Source organism: Microcaecilia unicolor, chromosome 4 (genome assembly GCF_901765095.1).
Source record: "Microcaecilia unicolor chromosome 4, aMicUni1.1, whole genome shotgun sequence".
In the NCBI taxonomy this organism is placed as follows: domain Eukaryota; kingdom Metazoa; phylum Chordata; class Amphibia; order Gymnophiona; family Siphonopidae; genus Microcaecilia; species Microcaecilia unicolor.
This window is the reverse complement of record NC_044034.1, coordinates 361,621,646-361,647,111: the sequence shown is the minus strand read 5'-3', so window position 1 is coordinate 361,647,111 and position 25,466 is coordinate 361,621,646. Positions and strand designations below refer to the sequence as shown.

At 42.7% G+C, this 25,466-nt stretch overlaps 1 protein-coding gene across 1 annotated transcript in view; it reads left to right on the top strand.

The window, feature by feature from the left end:
- Positions 1 to 25,466, top strand: part of RPGR (retinitis pigmentosa GTPase regulator) — a 191,291-nt gene that overhangs the window by 32,909 nt on the left and 132,916 nt on the right. The window contains exons 4-5 of the mRNA XM_030202330.1: positions 5,814 to 5,876; positions 11,461 to 11,619. Of these exons, the coding sequence (XP_030058190.1) occupies positions 5,814 to 5,876; positions 11,461 to 11,619 (222 nt within the window). The remainder of the gene's footprint in view (positions 1 to 5,813; positions 5,877 to 11,460; positions 11,620 to 25,466) is intronic.

The window sequence follows — 25,466 nt, the reverse complement described above, 5'->3', positions numbered from 1 at the left end:
TGATTTCAGGTATGTGTGGGGAGGGCACCTAGGGCTGGAGGGGAGATGAATGCAGTCTTTTTTTCAAAGTCTCTCTTTGCCTTCCTTATCACAACACTTTGCATTTTCCACTGTACTTATGTATTTGCCACTTGTTTTTCCTCATTTGCTGATCTTTTTTTTGTTTGTTTGTTTGTTACATTTGTACCCTGCGCTTTCCCACTCATGGCAGGCTCAATACGGCTTACGGCTCAATGGAGGATTAAGTGACTTGCCCAGAGTCACAAGGAGCTGCCTGTGCCTGAAGTGGGAATCAAACTCAGTTCCCCAGGACCAAAGTCCACCACCCTAACCACTAGGCCACTCCTCCACTGTTGCTACTATTTGAGATTCTACATGGAATGTTGCTATTCCACTAGCAACATTCCATGTAGAAGTCGGCCCTTGCAGATCACCAATGTGGCCGCGCAGTCTTCTGCTTCTGTGAGTCTGACGTCCTGCACATACGTGCAGGACGTCAGACTCACAGAAACAGAAGCCTGCGCAGCCTTCTACATGGAATGTTGCTAGTGGAATAGCAACATTCCATGCAGAATCTCCAATAGTAGCAACATTCCATGTAGAATGTCCAATAGTAGCAACATTCCATGTAGAATCTCCAATAGTATCTATTTTATTTTTGTTACATTTGTACCCTGCGCTTTCCACTCATTGCAGGCTCAATGCGGCTTACATGGGGCAATGGAGGGTTAAGTGACTTGCCCAGAGTCACAAGGAGCTGCCTGTCCCTGAAGTGGGAATCGAACTCAGTTCCTCAGTTCCCCAGGACCAAAGTTCACCACCGTAACCACTAGGCCACTCCTCCACTCTTCTTTGAAGAGGATTTTTTTTTCTTTTGTAAATTTCTGTTTCCTTCCCAAAGCATACTGTTAAAACTTCTGTTATTGACTTACAAGTGCATTCACTCTGCAGCTCCACAGTACCTCTCCATTCTTATCTCTCCCTACACTCCTCCCTGGAAACTCTGTTCATCAGGTAAATCTCTCTTATCTGTACCTTTCTTCTCCTCTGCAAGCTCCAGTCTTTGTTCCTTTTATCTTGCTGCATCATACACCTGGAATAGATTTCCTGAGTCAGTACGTCAAGCTCCAGTTCTGGCCATTTTCAAATCTAGGCTAAAAGCCCACCTTTCTGAGGCTGTTTTTAACTCCTAACCCCTATTCACAGTACCCTATATCTGTTTTATCATTCCCACCTTAAGTAATGCCCTTATTTGTCCTGTTTGTCTGTCCTAATTAGATTGTAAGCTCTGTCGAGCAGGGACTGTCTCTTACATGTTCAGTGTACAGCGCTGCGTACGTCTAGTAGCACTATAGAAATAAGTCGTAGTCTTTGGGATTCCGGAATCTTGCTGCTCTTTGGAGTTCTGCACGGACTCTTGTTATTATTTGTCCTTATCCCTTATTTGTCCTGTTTGTCTGTCTTGGATTAGATTGTAAGCTCTGTCGAGCAGGGACTGTCTCTTCATGTTCAAGTGTACAGCGCTGCATACGTCTAGTAGCGCTATAGAAATGATGATTAGTAGTAGTCTTTGGGATTCTGCACAGAACCTTGCTACTCTTTGTCCTGTTTGTCTTGATTAGATTGTAAGCTCTGTCGAGCAGGGACTCTTTCTTACATGTTTGGTGTACAGTGTTGTTTACAATAGTAGTGCTATAGAAATGTTAAGAAGTAGTAGATTCTCGCTCATTCCTTCTACTTGAAAAGTTTGTCAAAGCAGTGGCGTAGCCAGAAGGCAATTTTTGGGTGGGCCAACAGGTTGGATGGGTGGGCACTACAACTTTTTTTGAAAGAGAAAAAAAACCCAGCAACCTAATGCACCCATGCTCTGTCCCTACCCCACCCCCCCCACTCCATGCTCAACCTCTACCTCACTCCCCAAAACTTCAATGAGGGTTGCAGTGCAAGCTTCAGTGGTTGCCCAATTGAGAGCTAAGGGAAGTACAATAAAAGACTGCACGTCAGCCCCATTGAGCCATGGTCCTCCCAACATGTGGTATTGAAGCCAAACACATTCTGCATCTAGAGAATCTCCTGGCCCTCCATCAACAATGGATACAGAGCACAGCAAGGACGTTTCCCCATAAAACTCACCATGCAAAGAATTTCCTTCTACTTGGAAAGTTTGTCAAAGTTTTAATAAGATGATACCCTTTTTATTGGACATAACTTAATATTTCTTGATTAGCTATTCCAGGTGTTATGATGCAGCAAGATAAAAGGAACCTTCGAAAGCTAATCAAGAAATGTATTAAGTTATGTCCAATAAAAAAGGTATCATCTTGAAGGAGGAAGTGACGTCAGCGCTGCCGAATGGCTGCCTAAAGAACGAGCTCTGAAGAGCCAGAATAAAAAGCAGTCCCCACCACCCCGAAAACGCGGCGAAAAACCTCACCAAGCAGAAATCTAAACACCAGAAGCAATGGCAGCTCGGAAGAAACTCGCTAAATTCAAATACTCCGCAGAGAACCCCGGAACGGGGAGAAGCGCGGGCGCGAAAGTAGCGTCGCGAAGTTTCAAAATGGCGGACGGAGTTTCCGAATCAGACCCTGAGCACGAGGAATTGATGGAAGAAAATTCAGAGACGGATAAACTGGATGTTTCACGCTGGTTTCAGGAGCTTAAAGCGGAAATGGTGAACACCAGAAAAGGAATACAGGCGGCAATAGGAGAGCTGCGGGAGGAATTGAGAGACATGGGGAAACGAGTTGCAGAAACTGAGGAGAGAGTGGACGGCATGGAGGAGGAGGTAAAAGAACTGCAGCAAGCTATACAAAAAGAGAACCAAAGCAGAGAAGCACTGGAAATGCACCTAGAAGACCTGGAAAACAGGTCTAGACGATGTAATCTGCGATTCAAAGGAGTACCAGAAGAGGAGTCATATAAAGATGCATCAAAAGTAATACAAGCAATCTGTGCATTCATTCTGGATTTGGATAGTGAAAGTGATGACCCACCAAACCCAGACAAACACAGAATTGATAGAGCACACCGGACTTTAGGGCCACAGAGAGCGGAGGGGCCTAGAGACATAGTAGCCTGCTTCCACGATTATAATACCAAGGAAGCTGTGTGGCGCAAAGCTCGGGCCATGGGAGAGATTACCTGGGAAAACAATAAAATACAAATATTCCAAGACTTGGCAAAAAAAACCCTGCAAGCACGGAGAGAATTTAAAGACATTACAGTATATTTGCAAAAAGCAGGATTGAGATACAGGTGGCTGTACCCAAGAGGAATTCTGGTAACAGTGGGTGCCAAGTCGAGGCGAATTCAGACGGTGGAAGGAGCCTGGAAAAGCTTGAGAGACATGGGTTGCACGGACATTCCACAGGATAAGGAAGGAGTACAAAGGCAACAACAAAGACAGCAGACCCCGGAAAACCAAAGATGGAGGAAAATCGGAAGAGAGAAGAAAAACAGATCCCTGGAAAAAGCCAGCTTAGAGGGGGAAAAAAAAGGTATCATCTTATTTTCTTTTCCATGTTTTATTTTGTTTGATTTCTATTGATAACCTTTAAGAGTGGACTAACACGGCTACCACACCCCTCTACTCAAAGTTTAATGATATCGATGATAGGATATGACAAACTGTTTACTTCATCTGGTTACTTCATGGAGTGTGTGTGGTTTGCCACATTTTCACAATGAACTTGATGCCGAAAATCAATCCAGGATTTGTTTTATACATTTGAAGACAATCTGTTATCCAGGAATGTGGGATGCTAAAGGCTTTCTTCTAGTTAATCCATGATATACTGAGATTTCTGCTTTTCTTGGCACTGTTTTGTAGTGGCTTTATTCAGCATTAACTGGTCCTTGGTTCCATGTGCTCCCTTCTCCTTTTGCTCTGTAGCCATGATGTCATTGGAGTTGATGTGATCGTGTGTCCTCTTGGTATCTATTTTACTAAATAGCTTATAGACTGTAGGTGGACAAGTTATGGGTCTGTAGCTTTTGGGAATGTCACATGGATCTCCCTTTGAAAGAAGTTCTTCTGTTTTGGGCCATTGTGGTGGTAAGTCTAGCTGCTTGACTGATTTTTGCTCTCTGCCAGGCTTTGGTGGATTGATGTTAACTACTACTACTTATCATTTCTATAGTGCTACTAGACGTACGCAGCGCTGTACACTTGAACGTGAAGAGACAGTCCCTGCTCGACAGGGCTTACAATCTAATTAGGACAGACAAACAGGACAAACAAGAGATAAGGGAATAGTAAAGTGAGGATGATAAAATAAGGGTTCTGAACAAAGTGAATAAGGGTTAGGAGTTAAAAGCAGCATCAAAAAGGTGGGCTTTTAGCTTAGATTGGAAGACGGCCAGAGATGGAGCTTGACATAGCGGATCAGGAAGTCTATTCCAGGCATGCAAGATAAAAGGAACGGAGTCTGGAGTTAGCGGTGGAGGAGAAGGGTGTAGGCAAGAGAGATTTACCCAGTGAACGGAGTTCCCAGGACGGAATGTATATTTGAGGAAAAAATTGGTCATTCCATTTGGGCCAGGCTCTTCCAGTTTGGGTCTTTTTCTAACTTGCTCAACTGTTTCTTCAGGCCATGCCATAATTTTGATATTTACCATTTCCAAATTCTCTTGTATGCAGGGTAGCCATTCTGCTTAATTGTAATCTACAGGGTGTAATTTTTTCTTTAAATAAAATATTTCTGTTCTCAGCTTTAGTTGGTGGTATTTTCACTGTATATATTATCTCTGATTCTTTATAGAACTTTTGTAGTTTATCTCTGAACAAATATTGCTGTCTGTTTTCTTTTCACATCTGTACAGTGTTTGTGTTTTTAACAGCTACTTTTATTTTGGAACATATGAATTTAAGGTCTTTCTCTGTTAATGCAACATGTTTCAATTTGATTTTTTTGGATCTTTCTCATTATCTTCAATGATCTTGATCCATTTAGATACCCGTCTATCAAGGACACCTTTGCTTTTTTCCTTCAATATGTTTTTTTTCCCAAGGAGGAGGAGTTTTATTATTTTTCGTCCTCTGCCCTCACATCCTTGTGCATAGAATTCGTTCAGTAATAATTTTTGCTGCACAGTATAGTATTTGATTAATTCTTGTGTTATACTATTTACCCCACTCTAGGTCAGTGATTCTCAACCCAGTCCAAAGATACCCACAATGAATGAGATTTGCATACTGTGGAGGGCAGTGCATGTAGATTTTATGAAAACTAGTCTTAAGGACTGGGGTTCAGAACACCCTGCTCTAAGTGTTAATTCAATTTGGGTAATCTTTTCCTTTCCTGGGACAAAAAGGAAGGAAAAATTTAGCCTTACCTGCTAATTTTCTTTCCTTGACTCCAACCAGACCAGTCCAGAGAACCCACCCTGTGGCCTGAGCTTGGCGTTCTTTTCATTTTCATTTGGTCATTTTTTTGATTCTGTCTTCAAGAAGAGGGTAAAGGTTCTAAAGGATTTTGTTGAGAGTAGTTTTCTGAAGCAGAACCCTAATTTCTGAACTGCTATTGTAGTTTTCTTCATGGTTGGTGGGTATCATCTGCTTTGTTAGAGACATTCTGGTGGGCTGTGCCTGTGCAGAACCTTTTATAGCACAGAGCTCACAGCTGTTAAGTCTCTGTCTCCATCTGCTGGCTGATGAATAGAACCCATGCATTCTGGATTAGTCAGGTTGGACTCAATGAAAGAAAATTAGCAGGCAAGATCAAATTTTTCCATATTGAGGATGGAAGAAGGACAAGTAATGTTTTTCTGTTACTGATCTGCTTGTATTTTTTGTTTTCTTACATTCTCAGCTTTAAAATCTGAAAAGGTGGTACTTGTTGCATGTGGAAGAAATCACACATTGGCTTATACAGGTATATAATATATTTATGTGTCAGAATAATACTCAGAAATAAAAACAGCCTTGAGTAAAGAACCCATAACATTAACATTTGCTGCTTGCACTACAAGTAATAGGTTTCCAAGGTTTCTGTTTTTAATTTTTCAGGATACAGAAGTCTTTTTATTCCAATGACACAGGGGGGTCGATATATTCAGTGTAGTTTATTTGGGCAGGAGAGGATTCTGCCTGCTTAAACCACAGTGACCTGGCCTGCCGCTCATACTCGGTTGTTCTTAACAGGTAGTACTGCAGAATATAGGCCGTAACCACTTAAACCTAAAGTGGCCAGTACGGGGGTGGTCCAGGGCAGAGTTAGAGAGCAGCCAGAAGGTCTGTGGGGACTGGTGATTCAGTGGCGAAACAACCAGATAGGACCACTTAAAAGGCTGTGTTATCTTTAAGTACTTAACTTTGCAGGCTCCAGTACTGAATATTGGCCAGCACACACATTACTGCTGGGTAGTGGCCTGACAAGTCATGTGGTTCCCTTCTTCCTGACCCCCCCCCCCAAATCAAAGAGACAACCCTAGAAACACAGAAACATGACGGCAGATAAAGGCCATATGACCCATCCAGTCTGCCCATCCTCTGTAAACCCTAATTCTTCTTGTTCCTAAGCTATCCCACATGCCTTTTTACATTCTGGAACAGTCTTCGACTCCACCACCTCCACCACCCTTTCTGTGAAATAATACTTCCTTAGGTTACTCCTCAGCCTGTTTCCTCTTAACTTTGTCATAAGCCCCCTCATTCCAGAGCTCTCCTTCATTTGAAAAAGGCTCTCTTCCTGTACATAAATGCCCCTGAGATATTTATTTTAAATATATTTATTAATTTCAAATATTAAAACAAGCATATTTGAAAAGCAAAGGTACATTCATCAATACAATTTTAAAGAAAATAGATATCAAAATAGAAAAATAAATATTTGATTAAGTACACTCAAGTCCACAGTTTGGATCCAAGATTAACAATTTGGAGATTTATAACATTAAATTAAACTTCAAAGAAATTAAACTGCTCATTTGTCTGTGTCTATTTTCTTTTTAGAGCTTTAACCTCTAAGGGGTTCTGGCTGTTATAAATTCAGAAAGTTGTATAGATTCAAAGAAAACATATTTTACCGCCTGATAGTATACTATACATTTACAGGGATATCGTAAATAAAAAGTTGCTCCCAACTGAAGCACCCCTGGTTTTAATAGAAGAAATTGTCTTCGGTTTTTTTTTTGAGTATCTTTTGATACGTCAGGAAATATACGAACTTTAAGTCCCAGGAATTCTTTTTCTCTATTTTTGAAGAATTTCTTCATGATTAATGTTTTATCCATTGATAGAGCTAAAGTTATTAGCAGTGTTGCCGGTGTCGTTAAGTCTTCTGTAGGAGTTTCTAAGATTGCAGAAACATCCAAGGATTGTTCCCTTTGTTCATCAACCTTCATTTTAGGTAAATAATAGATTTGAGTCAAGGGAGGTAAAATTTCATCGGTAAATCCTAGAATTTCTTTCATATATCTATTTATCATCTCTCTTGGAGTAACAGTAATCACCCGTGGAAAATTCAAAAATCTCAAATTATTTGATCTTTGCACGTTCTCCAAGTTTTCAATCTTCCTTTTCATGATAGAAACATCTTTTATTGTTATCATCTGTAGTTCATGTATTTTTTCTTCCTGAACTGTCAAGGATTTCATTTTTACCAATGTCTCTTTCCTATTAGACTCCACTACATCGACACTTTGCTCCAGTTTTTTAACCCGAGACTCTAGTTCTTGAATTTGGGGGCACAAAACTTTCCCCAAGTTAGCTACTAAGGCCCAAAGACTTTCCAGGGTAATTTCTGTTGGTTTTTCTTCCAAAAAAGATAAGGAAACAGTACCTTGTTTTTGTAGTCCTGCGGTCTGTGTAACCTCCATTTTTGAACTTTCAGTCACAGTCATCAGCCCTCCCGCAGTTTGGTTCACATTCTCCAGAGTAGTTTGAGGGTTAATACCGCCCTCCTCTTCTCTCTGACAGATTTTCCCCAGCTCCCATCAGCCCACTAACAGCACTATTTTCTAGCTGTTTCGGGGACGACGCCATTACAGGAGAGGTAACACTCTGAAGCTGCGGGGGAGGAGCTCGTTGGTCGGGGCTAAGAGTCACTTCAAGCAGGGGCAGCGTTTCCGGTCCTCCACCCACCGTCGGCGCCGCCAATCCGCCACTCGCCGACCCTCCAGGCACATCTCCGGGTCTCCGCAAAAAGGGATCAATCGAGCCTGCTAACGAAGAGGTACGTCGGTCTAAGGGAGTCGCGGCTGCCGATTTTCCTCATTGTTTAGGCATGTCAAGCACTGAATTAAAGCATGGAGACTCGCGACCAGTTCAGGCAGCCATCTTGGGTTCCTCCCCCTGAGATATTTAAACGTTTGTATCATGTCTCCTCTTACCCTCCTCTCTTCCAGCGTATACATGTTGAGGTTCATAAGCCTGTCCCTGTAATTTTTGCATTCAAGACTGCTTACTAATTTCGTCGCCGCCCTCTGGACCGACTCCATCCTGTTTATATCTTTCCGTAGGTGTGGTCTCCAGAACTGCACGTAGTACTCCAAATGAGACCTCACCAGAGACTTGTACAACGGCACTATCACCTCCTTTTTCCTGCTGGTCATGCCTCTCTTTATGCACCCAAACATCCTTCTGGCTTTGGCCGTCGCTTTTCTACCTGTTTGAAAGCTTTAAGGTCGTTAAACACAATCACCCCCAAGTCCCGCTCTTCTTTCGCACACTGAAGCGCTACACCCCCTATACTCTACCGTTCCCTCGGATTTTTGTGACCCAAGTACATGACCCTGCATTTTTTGGGATTAAACCTTAGTTGCCAAATATCGGTCCATTCCTCTAGCTTCGCTAGGTCCTTCCTCATGTCATTCACACCCTCCAGGGTGTCCCCCTCAGATGATGATGTTATAGAACAGGCTTTCATCATGTGGCATTGGGGAGCCCTAAAAGAGGATAGTCATTTATAGAATTGCCCCCTTAATGGGTTAATTTAAACATCTAGGGCCGCTATATAAGGTGCAGCGAGTAGCGCACTCGGCCAATTTACTCAATTGAGTAATGAGCCAATTACATAGTAGATAACGGCAGAAAAAGACCTGCACGGTCCATCCAGTCTGCCCAACAAGATAACTCATATGTGCTACTTTTTGTGTATACCCTACTTTGATTTGTACCTGTGCTCTTCAGGGCACAGACCGTATAAGTCTGCCCAGCACTATCCCCGCCTCCCAACCACCAGTCCCGCTGTCCACCACCAGCTCTGGCACAGACCGTATAAGTCTGCCCAGCACTATCCCCGCCTCCCAACCACCAGCCCCGCCTCCCACCACCGGCTCTGGCACAGACCGTATAAGTCTGCCCAGCACTATCCCCGCCTCCCAACCACCGGTCCTGCCTCCCACCACCAGCTCCGGCACAGACCGTGTAAGTCTGCCCAGCACTATCCCCGCCTCCCAACCACCAGTCCCGCTTCCCACCACCGGCTCTGGCACAGACCATATAAGTCTGCCCAGCACTATCCCCACCTCCCAACCACCAGCCCCGCCTCCCACCACCGGCTCCGGCATAGACCGTATAAGTCTGCCCAGCACTATCCCCCCCTACCAACCACCAGTCCTGCCTCCCACCACCAGCTCCGGCACAGACCGTGTAAGTCTGCCCAGCACTATCCCCGCCTCCCAACCACCAGTCCCGCTTCCCACCACCGGCTCCGGCACAGACCGTATAAGTCTTCCCAGCACTATCCCCGCCAATTAGTGATGATTTGACTGATAACCAGTTATCACTAGTTGGGAATAATTGGAATTTACTTGTTCTTATTTTAAGTGGAATTCTATAAAGAGGTGCGTGTAAATTCCAACGTGTATAGCTGAAAAGGGATCATGGCCATGGGGAGGCGTGTCGGGGGTGTCAAATTCACGCGCGTTATTATAGAATTCAGGGTAGCGTGTGGGTATTTACACCGGGCTTTCAGTGGTGTAAACGTATGCGCGTTCTCCTGGCCTATGCGTTATTCTGTAAACCGCGTCTTAGATGCGGTTCATAGAATAGTGCTATGCGCATTATTCCGATGCGCCTACTTTTTAGACGCCGTTTATGGAATCCGGCCCTTAGTGGTCGATATTCAGCTGGTGGTGGTTGAGTCTTTTTTTTGTTTTTCGCTGCCGCTGGCATTGTTCCCAGATATTTGATGCCAGGTCGTGTCCGGGCACCGGCATTGAATATGAGGGTTTGTGTAGCTGGCTCTCTCTTGTGTGGTTAAATGCCGATATTCAGCACTTAACCACACAAGCGAAACTGCATAAAAATAGAACTGACTTTTATGTGGTCTATCTGCTAACTCAGGCAGTTAAGTGCTGAATATCGAAATAACTGCATAAGTGCTGACTCCACCTCCAGGCCACCCACAGGCTAGCCGGCTTTGAGATAAGCGATCTGTGGTGATGTTCAGCGACACTGACTGATTAATTGCCACCGAATATCAGCGGATAGCACGAAACAAGCGATATAAGTGGCCAGGAACCACGGTTAAATGGCTATGAATATCAACTCCTTACATTTTAAATTTGAAAAGTATGTACATAAGTGAAAAGCTTGCCCTAACCCTACCCCCCCCCCCCCCCCCCCCCCCCCCCCCCCCCCCCAGAGCCTCTCTGCACCTGCAGGTAGGCTTGTACATGCACAGGCATATTATCAAAGCACTTAGCCTTCAAAGTTCCATAGAAACCTATGGAACTTTGGAAGGCTAAGTGCTTTGAAAATAAGCCCCTATAGGCTGTATGTACATACTTTTGCCTACCTCTCAAGTGGGCAGTTTTGAAAAGGCCGTTTTCTTTGTGTAAAGCACTACTTTTGGTGACAAAATGGTTTTGGAATTTACTCTCTTTAAGTAAAAATGGGGCGTTTTTGCAAGAACTTGCAGTTTCCCTTTATGAATCCCATGGTGGCTAATGTTACAAAGATCTCTTACTGTCATGCATAGTTCACCCTGTCCACTTGAGCTTTGTCTTCTGGTCTTTCCCCTTTTTCACAGGGGAATAATATTCTTTGTGGGCTAGTTACAGCTTTTCGGTCTACGTTGAGTACTGGGCATATGTTTTGTTTTTCTTCACAAAATAGTGGTTATAAGCAAATTCAGTCTTAATGTATAAATTACTTATAAGAGAGTTTTTATATCATTTGGTGTGTGTATATTTTTTTTTTATTTTGTGGAGTTGTTTTTTTTTTTTTACTAGATTTTTTTGGTTTACAGATATTGTTTTTCCCCTTATTTGTTTTTGGTGACATAGTTGGCCTTTTACAAAGGTGTGCTAGTGTTTTTAGCGTGCACTAAATGCTAGAGAGATCCATGTATTCCCATGGGTGTGTCTTATCATTTAGCGCGTGCTTTTTTTTAAAAGACCCCCTTAATTTGCAAAGCCACAGTTGACCTACTTTAAGTTAGCATGCCTTGCAAATCTTGTATGTAGGAATGTGTCTGGATGTCGACATGTGCTTTTTCCCCCAATGTGTAGCACAAGGAAAACTGTACGCTGCAGGAGGTAACAATGAAGGGCAGCTGGGGCTCGGTGACATGACAGAGCGAAACAGTTTTCAAGAGGTTTGTTTTTTTACCAACCAGCACAAGATCAAACAGCTGGCAGCAGGATCCAACACGTCGGCTGCACTGACAGGTGAGAATCTCCACCGCAGTCTAGAGTGATGCTGAGGATCCCAACAACCAGCTTAGAATGAATATGGTTAGAAATGTAGCTGAAGCCTGGTGTAGAGACCTGGCAGTATTTTGTTTTTTGGCAATTAGAACTGCGCAGTGTTCAAGGAACAGGAATGGAGTTGCTTACTGTGATTTATTTGTTGCATTTGTATCCAACAACAACAATGGCGGGCACCGCTGTTGAGCTTACGGCAGGACAGGACAATGCCACTTGCCTCCTGAGCATTATTCTACAGCAGGGCGTCTTTCCCCTGACGAAGCCTTTGATTGGCGAAACGGACCGTTGGGGATGCTCGAGTTTGATGCTGCCATAAGATAAGTGGCTTTTGCTTCTCATGTCCTGAATGAGAGTATTGATATTTTTTTGCATTATAAAATAATAAAAAAAACGGACATTGTTGAACATTTAGGGGAGGTGGTTGGTTGTGTTACAAGAAATTCTATTCACTTCTCCAGCAATTAATATGTTAGACTTTCTGCCCACATTCGCCACGAATTAATATGTTGGAAGAAATGAGTTATTTTGGGGAAAATTAGCTCGAGAGCAACTCGCTACTGTTTATAATTTAAGAGCAAGCGCTGTATTTATAAGTTTTAGGATATTAATTTCTCCACCAATCACCAAAGGTGATAATTGCAATAAATTAAATAAATTAAATATATATATATTCAGAACACAAAGAGACCGTATTTTTAGCTTCAAAAAGATTGATTTAATATACACTTGCACACGAGAGGTAGGTTTCAAGATCTTTTACAGGTAATCTGTGCTTAAAATAGAACAAAATAGCAGGTAGATCAAAAGTTGTTACTCACAAGTCCTTGTTACACAGTATGAACAGCATTAGGTAAGCACATGTTTTAGGAACAAGGCTTCAGCGGAGCGGACCCCAAAGAGAGCAGCAGTTTCCAAGAGAGGCAGGTTTCCAGAGGAGGCAGGTCCCAAGAGAGGCAGGTTCCAAGAGCGGCAGGTCCCAAGAGAGGCAGGTTCCAAGAGCGGCAGGTCCCAAGAGAGAGAGCTGGGCTGTTTCCAGGCCTTTTATAATGTTAGCAGAGAAGCATGGTGTGTGCATGTCTTGGATATTTTGCAAGGCATTATGGTTAATGTAGTCTCATGTCTGCACACGACCCCTGAGTTGGTCTCATGTCTTATGACATCACGGTCCTGGATTTTGCTGGCAAATGTCTTTGATGTCCTGTTCAGTCTCTGGGGCAGATACACATTCCTTTCTGCACATGTCTGGAAGCTGATGGGAGGGGCAGGTATACCTTGACAAGCAAATGTCCTGTTTATGCTTCCTTTGTTTTATTCAGGGTGCCCACCTTAGTCCATCTTTTGTTAGGTGGGAGGACAGAGGAATAGAGTCAATTTAAAACTTTAAAGCAGTCTTAAGTCTTTTGTTTGAGGAATGAGAAAAGGCAAGATGAGGCCCCAAAGGGGGAGGGAAGAGGGCTTTTGGAATGAGACTATTTTCTCTGCTGCAGTGTCAAATATATATTTTTAAAAGATACACAAATATATCGCTGTATATATATCCAGCAAATATGCTACATATTTCAGTAATAAACTGATACCGTTACATTCCCTCTCTTGGCTCCGAGTGAAAATAAATTTTTAATATATTGGAATGAGGAGCCATAAAATGAACTATAAAAGCTAAAATTAAAAAAACAACTCTAACCTAGTACAGACTGGACCGTGCAGGTATTTTCCTGCCGTCATCTACTATGTCACATCACTATGAATCTTGGAATATGTCCTTAGCTGGAATATGACTGTTATAAGCAAAAAGACTCATCATTATTACTTTTGTTTGCTCATGACTTACATTTAGGTAGCTAGGGTTAAGTTTTCTGTGGTCAGTTTCATTAGGCTTCCATTCAGTCAGGTGGCAGAGTATGGCTTTGCTCTGGTTTAAAATAGGATTGCAAGTACACTTTATATGACTTCAGCCACACAAGCGTCATTTTGCTCTATTTCCAGAGACCATCTCCTTTTGTGTCACCTGCTCAGGGGCATAGGCTGCTCCCAAGTTTGTGCCACAGGATATCTTACCCAGTATGCTAGCCAAATCAATAGCATGAGAGTGCACAATTGACCAATTTACCACCGCAATGGGGTGGAACAATCTATTCAGTCATATTTTCAGCGTTTGACATTCCAAGGAAAAATATTCTATGAATGTTTCCTAACACTGTGAATGTTTCCCTATATTCTCTATTTCAGAGGCTAACTGAGGTATTCACAGCAGTGATAAGCAAGAGTGTAAATGTGGAGCTATTATACTACTGTTTCATTAGAAACAAGAAAGACATATGTATGCAATTATAATAATTTCCTAGGCTACTATTACACACAAAACAATTATTCTATCATTCCTATTCAATAATATTTACTTAATCATTGACCAAATTAAAAAAAAACAGAGTCATGGTATAGTGCCATGAACTACCTTTCAGAGAGAAACCTTTTATTTTTCAGAGAGAAACCTTTTATGGGTAATGAGTGTGGTAAAAGGTTACCATATTTATCTGCTTTAGCAGTGTTTAATGTTGCACTTTAATAGACAATACTCATGTGTTTAATGTTGTAAAGAATTTAGAAAAGATATGTTAATTTTGCTTTGCACACAGCCAATATTTCATTCCAGGGAGAGACATTGTGTGCGTTCTGGCTGTAATGTAGAATAAACTAAAAAGGTCAGAAACATTCCCTGTACTGATTGTACCTAATAGATCATGTAAAGAGAAACCTTCGCTCATATTTTCAAATATATACATGTGAATATATAACCTTAGATAGCAATTGGTAGAACTTAATATACGTGAGCCATAGCTTGAATGATTCTTTTCTATAGCTTGCCTGCCAGTGAAAATGGTCTCTCTTTTTTTTTTTTTTTTTTTTTTTCTTTCTTGGACAATGTGAACTAATGGAGGGACTGTTAGTAGGGAGGGTCTATGAATGTCTGTGTCTATTTTCATGGTACCCCATAACATAAAACAAACATGTAACATGGAGACCACATGACAAACAAACAAAGAACTCTATTAGGCCTTTAGGTCTCCGATCGTCCATTCCAGATCCAGGATTGAGCTTAACCTGCAAATAGAACATAAGAGCACGAAAGCAACGTACGCGGCATCCATCTTGGATTTGCCAAAGCATTTTCATTCATTTAGAACACAAAAGCATCATCTGTGGCATCCATCTTGGATTACCACAGCAGTTTCATTTACTATCTCATAAGTAGAACAACATAGATCTGTTTATTTTTAAAATATCCTAGCACCATAAAAATATTAATCTCGTAAGTAGAACAGAATCAGATCTATTTAAAATTAATAAAGCACAAAGAGCACCAAGAGCAGCACCTGCGGCATCCATCTGGATTACCACCGCAGTTTCATTTATTTAGAACCAAGCAACAATTAGCAAAATTATTAAAGCACAAAAAGCATCATCTGTGGCATCCATCTTGGATTACCACAGCAGTTTCATTTACTATCTCATAAGTAGAACAGCATAGATCTATTCATTTAAAAATGTAGAAGAGGCATAGATCTATTTTAAAATGTAGAACAGGTATCTGAGATAGCCATATATATATTAATTACTAGCACCATTAAATCTTAGATTTAATCTTAGATTTACACTCGAACTCTGAAAAAGACAGAAAAACACATTATACATTAATTTAGCAGGTCACATGGCTCTCCGGTTCTGGTGGGGGGGGGGGGGGGGGGGGATCCCTCTCTTGTTCACAGTTCCTTCCCATAATCTTATATCATTGTATGCGAGCAGCAGCGTGCAGTGCAGACAGGCTTTACTTTCTTAAGCTTTCGTTTCTTTTCTATAAAAATAGCATATCTTGTTAATTCACATTAAAGCACAATATTAAGTTTCAGCTCCAGCGGGAGTTACCTATTATAAGGAGTCATTTTTAAAACTTCTTACCCAGTATTTTAGTTTCAACTCCAGTGGGAGTCACTCATCAGAAAAAAGACATTTCTAAATCCTTAAACAATATTATATCAAAAACAAATTACAACAGAAGCTATCACAGAGAGACATTTTAAATCTGACTTATTGCAAAGAGACATTACTAAATCTTAAATGTTCAAAAGAACAATAGAAGCTATATTTTTAATTAAAAGAACAATAGAAGCTACATTTTAAAATTCTTATCAGTGTTACAAAGGGCCATTGCAAAAACTTTTTCCATTTTCCTGTCCAACCTATTTTTAAAAATTAGCACCTGGATTTCCCTGCCATCTGCAGAGTGGGTCATGCTGTGGAGAAGTCCAGTCCAGGCTGGATGCATCTCCTCATGTTTAATTGAAATTAAATTGCAGGAAGGGCTGACAGAATAATGTCAGTTTCTGGTCCAGTAGGACCTGCAGTTATAGGTTTCTGTTTATCTGGTGGCAAATTTCTCTTTTTATTGTTAGCTATCTGCAATATCTGCAAGGCTCCATGAGGTTTTAAAATGTCACATGCTTGCTTGTGGTTTTCAGTAGCTACATACTGAGGAGCTGATTTCTTTATTAGAGGTTCCCTTCTATGGGAGCTTAGATCAGGAAGCAGCCCAGGTGGTGCATCTGTGTGCTGAGGAGCTGAATCATGAGCATTTAAATCAGACTGCAGAACAGGTTGTGCATATATGTGCTGAGGTTTTGGATGCTGTGAGGGGGTCTGAGAACTAATGGGTCTAGTTGAACCTCCTGCTATGGGTGTGGACTGTGATACTGTTACCACAGCTGAAACATGCATGGCTGTAGCTGTATTTGGGTCTGGAGGAGCACATGGGAGACCCGTAATGGTTGAGACCTGCATACGAGCATCCTGTAATTTTTGTCTTAAGGTTTCTATCTCCTTGTGACAATGTGCATGCTCTTCACCTAGAGTGGGAGTCTGCAGTGATAACTCTCTGACTAAATGCTTCAAACCAGGAACCTGGTTGGCTTGTATTTCTAAGGCTGAAATTTGGGTCTGCATCTGATTTTCTTGGACTACCTGCTGTTGGACTTGCTGTTTAAGAGAATCTACTTGATAACTTAAGCAACTAGTCATTGTGATTAAGAACTCCTTTTCATTCTCTATCTGCATACATTCTCTCTCTTTGGCTAGTAACTTCTCATTCAATTCTGCATGCTCTTTTAAGGCTTTCTCACACATGGCCCACATTAACCAAGTGCATGCAGAAATTCTCTTGCTCCCTTCCTTAATTGAATATAAATCACATTTTGTTTCAGTTACATTATGGGTCCGAGGATTAGGGCCAGAGGATTCCACGTATTGCTTAGGCAAAGTGGGGTTATCTATGTCCTCCTCAAAAGAAACTGCAAAATTGTTTTTTATTTTATGCCAGATCATGCCTAAAGATTTGATTATGAAATACATAATGTGCATGAGTGCATAAGTACCTAAATAAGACCAAACATCCATCCAGCACAGCATTCTAAATATTCTAAATGCCCTGAAAACCTTATCAATTTATCAATCGGAAATTTAATTAATGAAACCTGATACTCAGTTCTCTATAAAGCAGCAAAATACAAAAATATCCTTTAAGAACAGTGCTATCTCATTCTATTTGCACAGAATACCTGCCCACATTCTCCACCAATTAATATGTTACAAGAAATTCTATTCACTTCTCCAGCAATTAATATGTTAGACTTTCTGCCCACATTCTCCACAAATTAATATGTTACAAGAAATTCTATTCACTTCTCCAGCAATTAATATGTTAGACTTTCTGCCCACATTCGCCACGAATTAATATGTTGGAAGAAATGAGTTATTTTGGGGAAAATTAGCTCGAGAGCAACTCGCTACTGTTTATAATTTAAGAGCAAGCGCTGTATTTATAAGTTTTAGGATATTAATTTCTCCACCAATCACCAAAGGTGATAATTGCAATAAATTAAATAAATTAAATATATATATATTCAGAACACAAAGAGACCGTATTTTTAGCTTCAAAAAGATTGATTTAATATACACTTGCACACGAGAGGTAGGTTTCAAGATCTTTTACAGGTAATCTGTGCTTAAAATAGAACAAAATAGCAGGTAGATCAAAAGTTGTTACTCACAAGTCCTTGTTACACAGTATGAACAGCATTAGGTAAGCACATGTTTTAGGAACAAGGCTTCAGCGGAGCGGACCCCAAAGAGAGCAGCAGTTTCCAAGAGAGGCAGGTTTCCAGAGGAGGCAGGTCCCAAGAGAGGCAGGTTCCAAGAGCGGCAGGTCCCAAGAGAGGCAGGTTCCAAGAGCGGCAGGTCCCAAGAGAGAGAGCTGGGCTGTTTCCAGGCCTTTTATAATGTTAGCAGAGAAGCATGGTGTGTGCATGTCTTGGATATTTTGCAAGGCATTATGGTTAATGTAGTCTCATGTCTGCACACGACCCCTGAGTTGGTCTCATGTCTTATGACATCACGGTCTGGATTTTGCTGGCAAATGTCTTTTGATGTCCTGTTCAGTCTCTGGGGCAGATACACATTCCTTTCTGCACATGTCTGGAAGCTGATGGGAGGGGCAGGTATACCTTTGACAAGCAAATGTCCTGTTTATGCTTCCTTTGTTTTATTCAGGTGCCCACCTTAGTCCATCTTTTGTTAGGTGGGAGGACAGAGGAATAGAGTCAATTTAAAACTTTAAAGCAGTCTTAAGTCTTTTGTTTGAGGAATGAGAAAAGGCAAGATGAGGCCCCAAAGGGGGAGGGAAGAGGGCTTTTGGAATGAGACTATTTTCTCTGCTGCAGTGTCAAATATATATTTTTAAAAGATACACAAATATATCGCTGTATATATATCCAGCAAATATGCTACATATTTCAGTAATAAACTGATACCGTTACAGTTGAAGACCAGTGATTGACGTATGGTGACTGTGTACAAATGTATTATTTCCATTAATTTGGATAAGTGTCACCAGTCTGAGGTCTTTCTTCCCCCCCTTCCGTTTTTTTTCCACTATGGTGCAATTTGCCTGATTAGGCCCGTCGTTGTTGTTGTTGTTGTATTTTTACAAGTTAAGTGGTGTCTGTTCCCATTTTGTGTGTTACTTTGCATTTGTATCCCACATTTCCCCACCTATTTGCAGGCTCAATGTGGCTTACAATGTGCCGTCATGGCATTCGCCATTCCAGATTAAGATACAATTGGTATTACATAAAGAACATGGGTAACATAATAGGGTAAAGCAATCGGGTATAGAGAAAAAACATTCAGAATATCAGGTAGGTGGTGATGTGTTACAGTTCTTGATATGGATCGTTGTGGTATGCCTTGTTGAAGAAAGAAGTCTTCAGTGATTTACGAAAGTTGATTAGGTCGTAAATTGTTTTCAGGTCAAGTGGCAATGCTTTCCACAGCTGCGTGCTCATGTAGGAAAAGCTGGATGCATGTGTTAATCTATATTTTAGTCCAACACAGCTGGGGAAGTGAAGATTCAGGAATGTGTGTGCTGATTTTTTTACAGCCATTTGGTAATTTTGATGATTACCAAATGACTGTTGTTATATGAGGTACTTTGGAGATAACTTGTTCAAGATCACACAGGGGAGATGTAATCTTGTGCTTCGCCTCCTTTAAGCAGCCCCTGTTCACTTCTGATGAGAAGTGTGCCATTGGTTTGGATTTTGGATTTAAACATAAACATAGTAGATGACGGCAGAAAAAAACCCGCACGGTCCATCCAGTCTGCCCAACAAGATAAATTCACATGTGCTACTTTTTTATTTGTACTGTCCTCTTCAGGGCACAGACCGTATAAGTCTGCCCAGCACTATCCCTGCCTCCCAACCACCAGCCCCACTTCCCACCTTCAGCGCTGGCACAGAACGTATGTCTGCCCAACACTATCCCCGCCTCACACCACCGGTTATGCCACCCAATCTCGGCTAAGCTTCTGAGGATCCATTCCTTCTCAGCAGGATTCCTTTATGTGTATCCCACGCATGTTTGAATGCCGTTACCATTTTCCTCTCCACCATTCCAAGTATCCACCACTCTCTCCATGAAAAAATACTTCCTGACATTTTTCTTGAGTCTGCCCCCCTTCAATCTCATTTCATGCCCTCTAGTTCTGCCTCCTTCCCATCTCCAGAGTTTCTTGTCTCCAGAGTGCTTGCTCTCTAAATTTATACCCGAGGCAGTGGAGGGTTAAACGTCTTGCCGAAAGCCACAGTGGGATTTGAAGCAAGCTTCCATAGTTCTCAGCCGGCTGCTCTAACTGTTAGAAGATTCCTCTGCTTGTTTGGTATCTGTGCAGTTGATTGGGGTTGACCAGATTAGATAAAACTTTTCACTAGTCCTACAAAGTGCCATGAAAATAGCAGAATAGCTTGAAAAGCAGTCAAACGGGTCAACTTGTTGTGGAGGCGGGACATTCGTAGAATAACACCTTGGATATTTGTTGGTGTGAACCTTGTGGCTATTTTCACCCAGTGGGTTTTTACGGGTAATCAAAGCAAAAGTATGCTGGCAGTTTTGCTTTGATTTTTACTGAACGATTGATTATCCATAGAGATATGTTCCTGCTTTCTCTGCAAGTAATTTTTCAGAACACTACTACTACTACTACTATTTAGCATTTCTATAGCGCTACAAGGCATACGCAGCGCTGCACAAACATAGAAGAAAGACAGTCCCTGCTCAAAGAGCTTACAATAAAGTAAGCAAATCAAATCAATTAATGTGAACGGGAAGGAAGAGAGGAGGGTAGGTGGAGGCGAGTGGTTACAAGTGGTTACGAGTCAAAAGCAATGTTAAAGAGTTGGGCTTTCAGTCTAGATTTAAAGGTGGCCAAGGATGGGGCAAGACGTAGGGGCTCAGGAAGTTTATTCCAGGCGTAGGGTGCAGCGAGACAAAAGGCGCGAAGTCTGGAGTTGGCAGTAGTGGAGAAGGGAACAGATAAGAAGGATTTATCCATGGAGCGGAGTGCACGGGAAGGGGTATAGGGAAGGACGAATGTGGAGAGATACTGGGGAGCAGCAGAGTGAGTACATTTATAGGTTAGTAGAAGAAGTTTGAACAGGATGCGAAAACGGATAGGGAGCCAGTGAAGGGTCTTGAGGAGAGGGGTAGTATGAGTAAAGCGACCCATGTACAGGCTTGTGTAATGAAAACACACATTTTTGCTACTTTCCACCTTCCCTCTTACTCCCCTGATAACATCGGTGTAGTACATGGGTAAAAGTATACACGTTGTTAAGAAACATGCATGGTTTTTTTTTTTAATGTTTCAACATTTTTTATTGATGACATATCAAAAGATATACCAATGCTTCCTCGTGAACAGGAGAAACATAGTACAAGCTCAAACCTACTAGATCAATACAACAAAAATAGCACATCATCAACATTTTACAATTTCATCCCCCACCATATCCTACACCCCCACCCCTCCCACCCTCCAAACATCCAATTGAAATATACTTGGAGCAGCACTTTCAACATATTCAGACTGATTGTACGGTCTCGAAGCTCACTAACCAGGAAAACATAGTCCGCTCGACCACCTCTGTCCAGCACAAGTCTGTGGTTTAGATAAATGTATGGCCCAGCAGCAAGCCTTGGTTCATATAGCTTCCGGTGCTCCAGCCAGACCCGACTTATGTGCAACAGTACTTGAAATGTTTCTCCAGGAAGCGAACCGCATACTCACTGTGATCATACATCAATAATGAGCCCCAAAAAAGAGACCATTCCGCAAAACCCTCCCTCTCCAAAGAATCCCCCCCCCTCCGACCGCCTCCTTCCCCTAACCGACCTCTTCCCCATCTACCTAACCCCTCCACCCCTAACCAGAGAAAGAAACATGCATGGTTTTTATCTGTACAGAGGGTGAGCAATCATTGAAGAGCCCATTTTTGTGGCCAAGATGCTGTTTATCCATGGAAATGCTTTTGATTGACTTTTTATAGTGGTTTTGTAGCAGTTTAAATATGGAGCGGAGGAGTAGCCTAATGCTTAGAGCAGCTGGCTGGGAACTGGAAGGGCCCAAGTTCAAATCCCATGGCATCTCCTTATAGCCTTGAACAAGTCACCTAACCTTCCTTGCCTCAGGAGAAGGCAATGGCAAACCACTCCCGTATCATGCCAAGGGAACCCTCACTCTGTGCCTGACTTGAAGGCACATCTGGATCTGGGCAGACTTATACGGTCTGTGCTGGGGCTGGTGGTTGGGAGGTGGGGATAGTGCTGGGCAGACTTATACGGTCTGTGCCAGAGCTGGTGGTTGGGAGGCGGGGTTGGTGGTTGGGAGGCGGGGATAGTGCTGGGCAGACTTATACGGTCTGTGCCAGAGCCGGTGGTTGGGAGGCGGGGCTGGTGGTTGGCAGGTGGGGATAGTGCTGGGCAGACTTATACGGTCTGTGCCAGAGCTGGTGGTGGGAGGCGGGGATAGTGCTGGGCAGACTTATACGGTCTGTGCCAGAACCAGTGGTGGGAGGCGGGGCTGGTGGTTGGGAGGCGGGGATAGTGCTGGGCAGACTTATACGGTCTGTGCCAGAGCTGGTGGTGGGAGGCGGGACTGGTAGTTGGGAGGCGGGGATAGTGCTGGGCAGACTTATACGGTCTGTGCCAGAGCTGGTGGTTGGGAGGCGGGGATAGGGCTGGCCAGACTTTTATACAGTCTGTGCACTGAAGAGGACAGTACAAATAAAAAAGTAGCACATAGGAATTTATCTTCTTGGGCAGACTGGATGGACCGTGCAGGTCTTTTTCTGCCGTCATCTACTATGTTTACTATGTTTATATACTTGCGCAAGAAAAGAAGTTCCAACACCAAAGAGCTTATAGGCTAAATGGGTACTTGAGTCCATAGACCTGTTTCTCCTCTCTTCCCTTTTCCTATGTCTTCCCATATTGCTCAGATATTCTGACTGAATCATAATTATAAAGTGTAGCTTGGACCCTCTCTGAAGTTAATACCCAAACTCCGATCCAGTTCACTATTAAAAGAATAGGTGAAGCATCCTCAATATCTCAACAACTCTCTAACCCACTTCGTGAGTGTTTGTTTAAAGGAGGAAAAAGACCTCATAAAACAGTGGCAAAAATCACAATAGACCTACCCTGTTTCCCCAAAAATAAGACATCCCCCGAAAGTAAGACCTAGCAAAGTTTTTGTTTGGCCCCGATGGGACATGGACACAGAAACCTTAATTTTTTTTGCTGCAACCCAAAGACGAAATAACATAAAAGAAATGCAAGAAACAAGACTGAGGTGGAAAATCTATCGTCCAGTGGACTCCTACCATCCTCCTTCACGCTTTTGTGAAGATCAACTACCGGTAAGTGAGCCCGGAAAGAAAAGAAACATCCCCCTTGCAGAAATAATAAAAGAAAAGAAGATGAGTAACCGAGCCCTTTCGGCGCTGCTCCATCGCCCAAGGGCTAAGTCAGACTAGAAGGATGGAAAGTGTTGCGAATGTACAGGAGGAGCGCATAAAGCACCACCAACGGGGGAACGGAGCTACCGTAGAATTTTTTTTTAATGTTTGTAATACGGTAGGGATGATCCTGTGCCCTAAGCCCTCTCACAACCTCCCGAGACCCCCAGCCAGAGCAGCCCGGCCCCACATTCCATTACCTTCCCTAGTTCATACCCCTCCTCCATTCCCAGCCCGGCCAGGGCGGCTCTGCTCCACACGAGTCCTGCGGTCACTGTGGGCAGATAGGCGAGCCACGGCCTACTCCTGCAGGATACCGCCCCCCACTTCAATACTGTTCCCGACCGCCACAGTCCCCCTACTACTCCCGAATAAGACATCCCCTGAAAATAAGACCTAGCGCATCTTTGGGAGCAAAAATTAATATAAGACACTGTCTTATTTTCGGGGAAACACGGTATTAGTCACAGTGTCAATTAACAACTTGCACACGATTAAAACAGTAATCATCAGTCAACAAATCTCCGTGCTGTATAAAGTGTCCAAAGTCCAAAAATCATTCAACTGAATCATTCAACAAACACAGCTGCCAGGCTGATATTTGGTAAATCACGCTTCGAAAGTGCTAAACCCCTCCGAGAAAAGCTGCACTTGCTTCCAATCAAAGAATGGATCATCTTCAAAATCTGCACCTTTGTCCACAAAATTATCTACGGCGTAGTCCCAGGATACATGACAGACCTCATAGATCTACCAACCAGAAACAGAATCGGATCATCATGATCATACCTAAACCTACATTACCCAAACTGCAAAGAACTAAAGCACAAAACAACTTACGCATCTAGCTTCTCCTACATAAGCGCACAACTATGGAATGGACGCCCAAAAGCTGTGAAAACAATCCATGACCACCTAAACTTCAGGAAATCACTAAAAACTCACCTCTTCAAAAAGCCCTATCCCACCAATCCAACGTAAATCCCCACACCCAGCAACACAGCACAACCAATGATCGTACTGGAAAATATGCAATCTTTATTCCCTTCGACCTTCACGGTGCCTGACACACACCTACCTCATTCGACCACAATACAACCTTGTATTTGTTATCAACCGACTGGCGAACGCCTTTACGGTATTATGTAAGCCACATTGAGCCTGGAAATAGGTGGGAAAACGTGGGGTACAAATGTAACAAATCTTGAAAATATTATATTTGGCAAAGTGCAATACAAAATTGATAATAGACACTTATCTTAGTGACTACAACGTCCCGGAACATGATCGTGCGGTCTTAGCAGGAAGAAGTGACACTGCGGTTGAATGATTTTTGGATTTTGGGCACTTTATACAGCATGGAGGGGTTTTTTTTGACTGATGATTACTGTTTTAACTGTGTGTAAGTTGTTTATCGACACTGTGATTAAGTAGGTCTAGTGCGATTTTTGCCACATTTTTATGAGGTCTTTTTCCTCCTCTAAACAAACACTCACAAAGTGGGTTAGAGAATTGTTGAACATTAATTCACTGAGATATTGAGGATCCCTCTGTGATGTTAAACATACCCAAGCACTGACAGTATTTTTGAACTCGGAATTGTATCCTCCCACATCAGTGAGCCTAGAATGAGTTTGTGTTTGTTGTATCCCCATTGTTTGGGATTAATTGCTTTCAGGGCAGCCAAGAGACTGGGCCAGGCCCCCCTGAATTCAAATCATAGCGCCTCACCTCGACCTCACTCCGTGTGAAAGAAGCGTGGCAGTCTGCAGATCGCCTCCCTTCGGGCCTTCCCTTCCTGTGTCCCGCCGTCATGCAAGTTACGGCAGACGAGGGCGGGACACAGGGAGGGAAGGCCCGAAGGGAGGCGATCTGCAGACTGCCGCTGCTGCACTTCTTTCACACAGGTCGAGGTGAGGCGCTATGATTTGAATTCAGGGTGGCCCAGCCCGGTGGTGGGCGGGTAGAGGGGACTGTGGCGCTGGGAATTTTGTCCCCTCTGCCCCCCCCCCCCTCGGCGGCCCTGATTGCTTTTCAGCCAAAGGGGGAAGGCTGTTCACTATTCATATGACTGCAAGAATCATGTTACCTTTTCCTCCCCCTTCCTTCTGTAGTGCAAGTTCATCTGTCTACATGCAGGCTCTGCTATCCTGTGCTGCATTGTGCAGTGGCCAGCCTAACGAATGCTCCAATTTAAAACCTTTACCTTGTTTCTCCTGCTCCAATCTGTGCCTAGTACTTTGAACTTGAGAGCCTGCTAAATGCTAGCTTAACTTTATTGTTGATTTTGTTTTAAAACAGCACCTGCCTATTTGCTTAAAACTGTTTTATTTGCCCAGAGTTTAAATACCTTTCATTTTTCATTGATCAGTCTGCTGTCTCTCAGTAGTGATGGTGCAATCA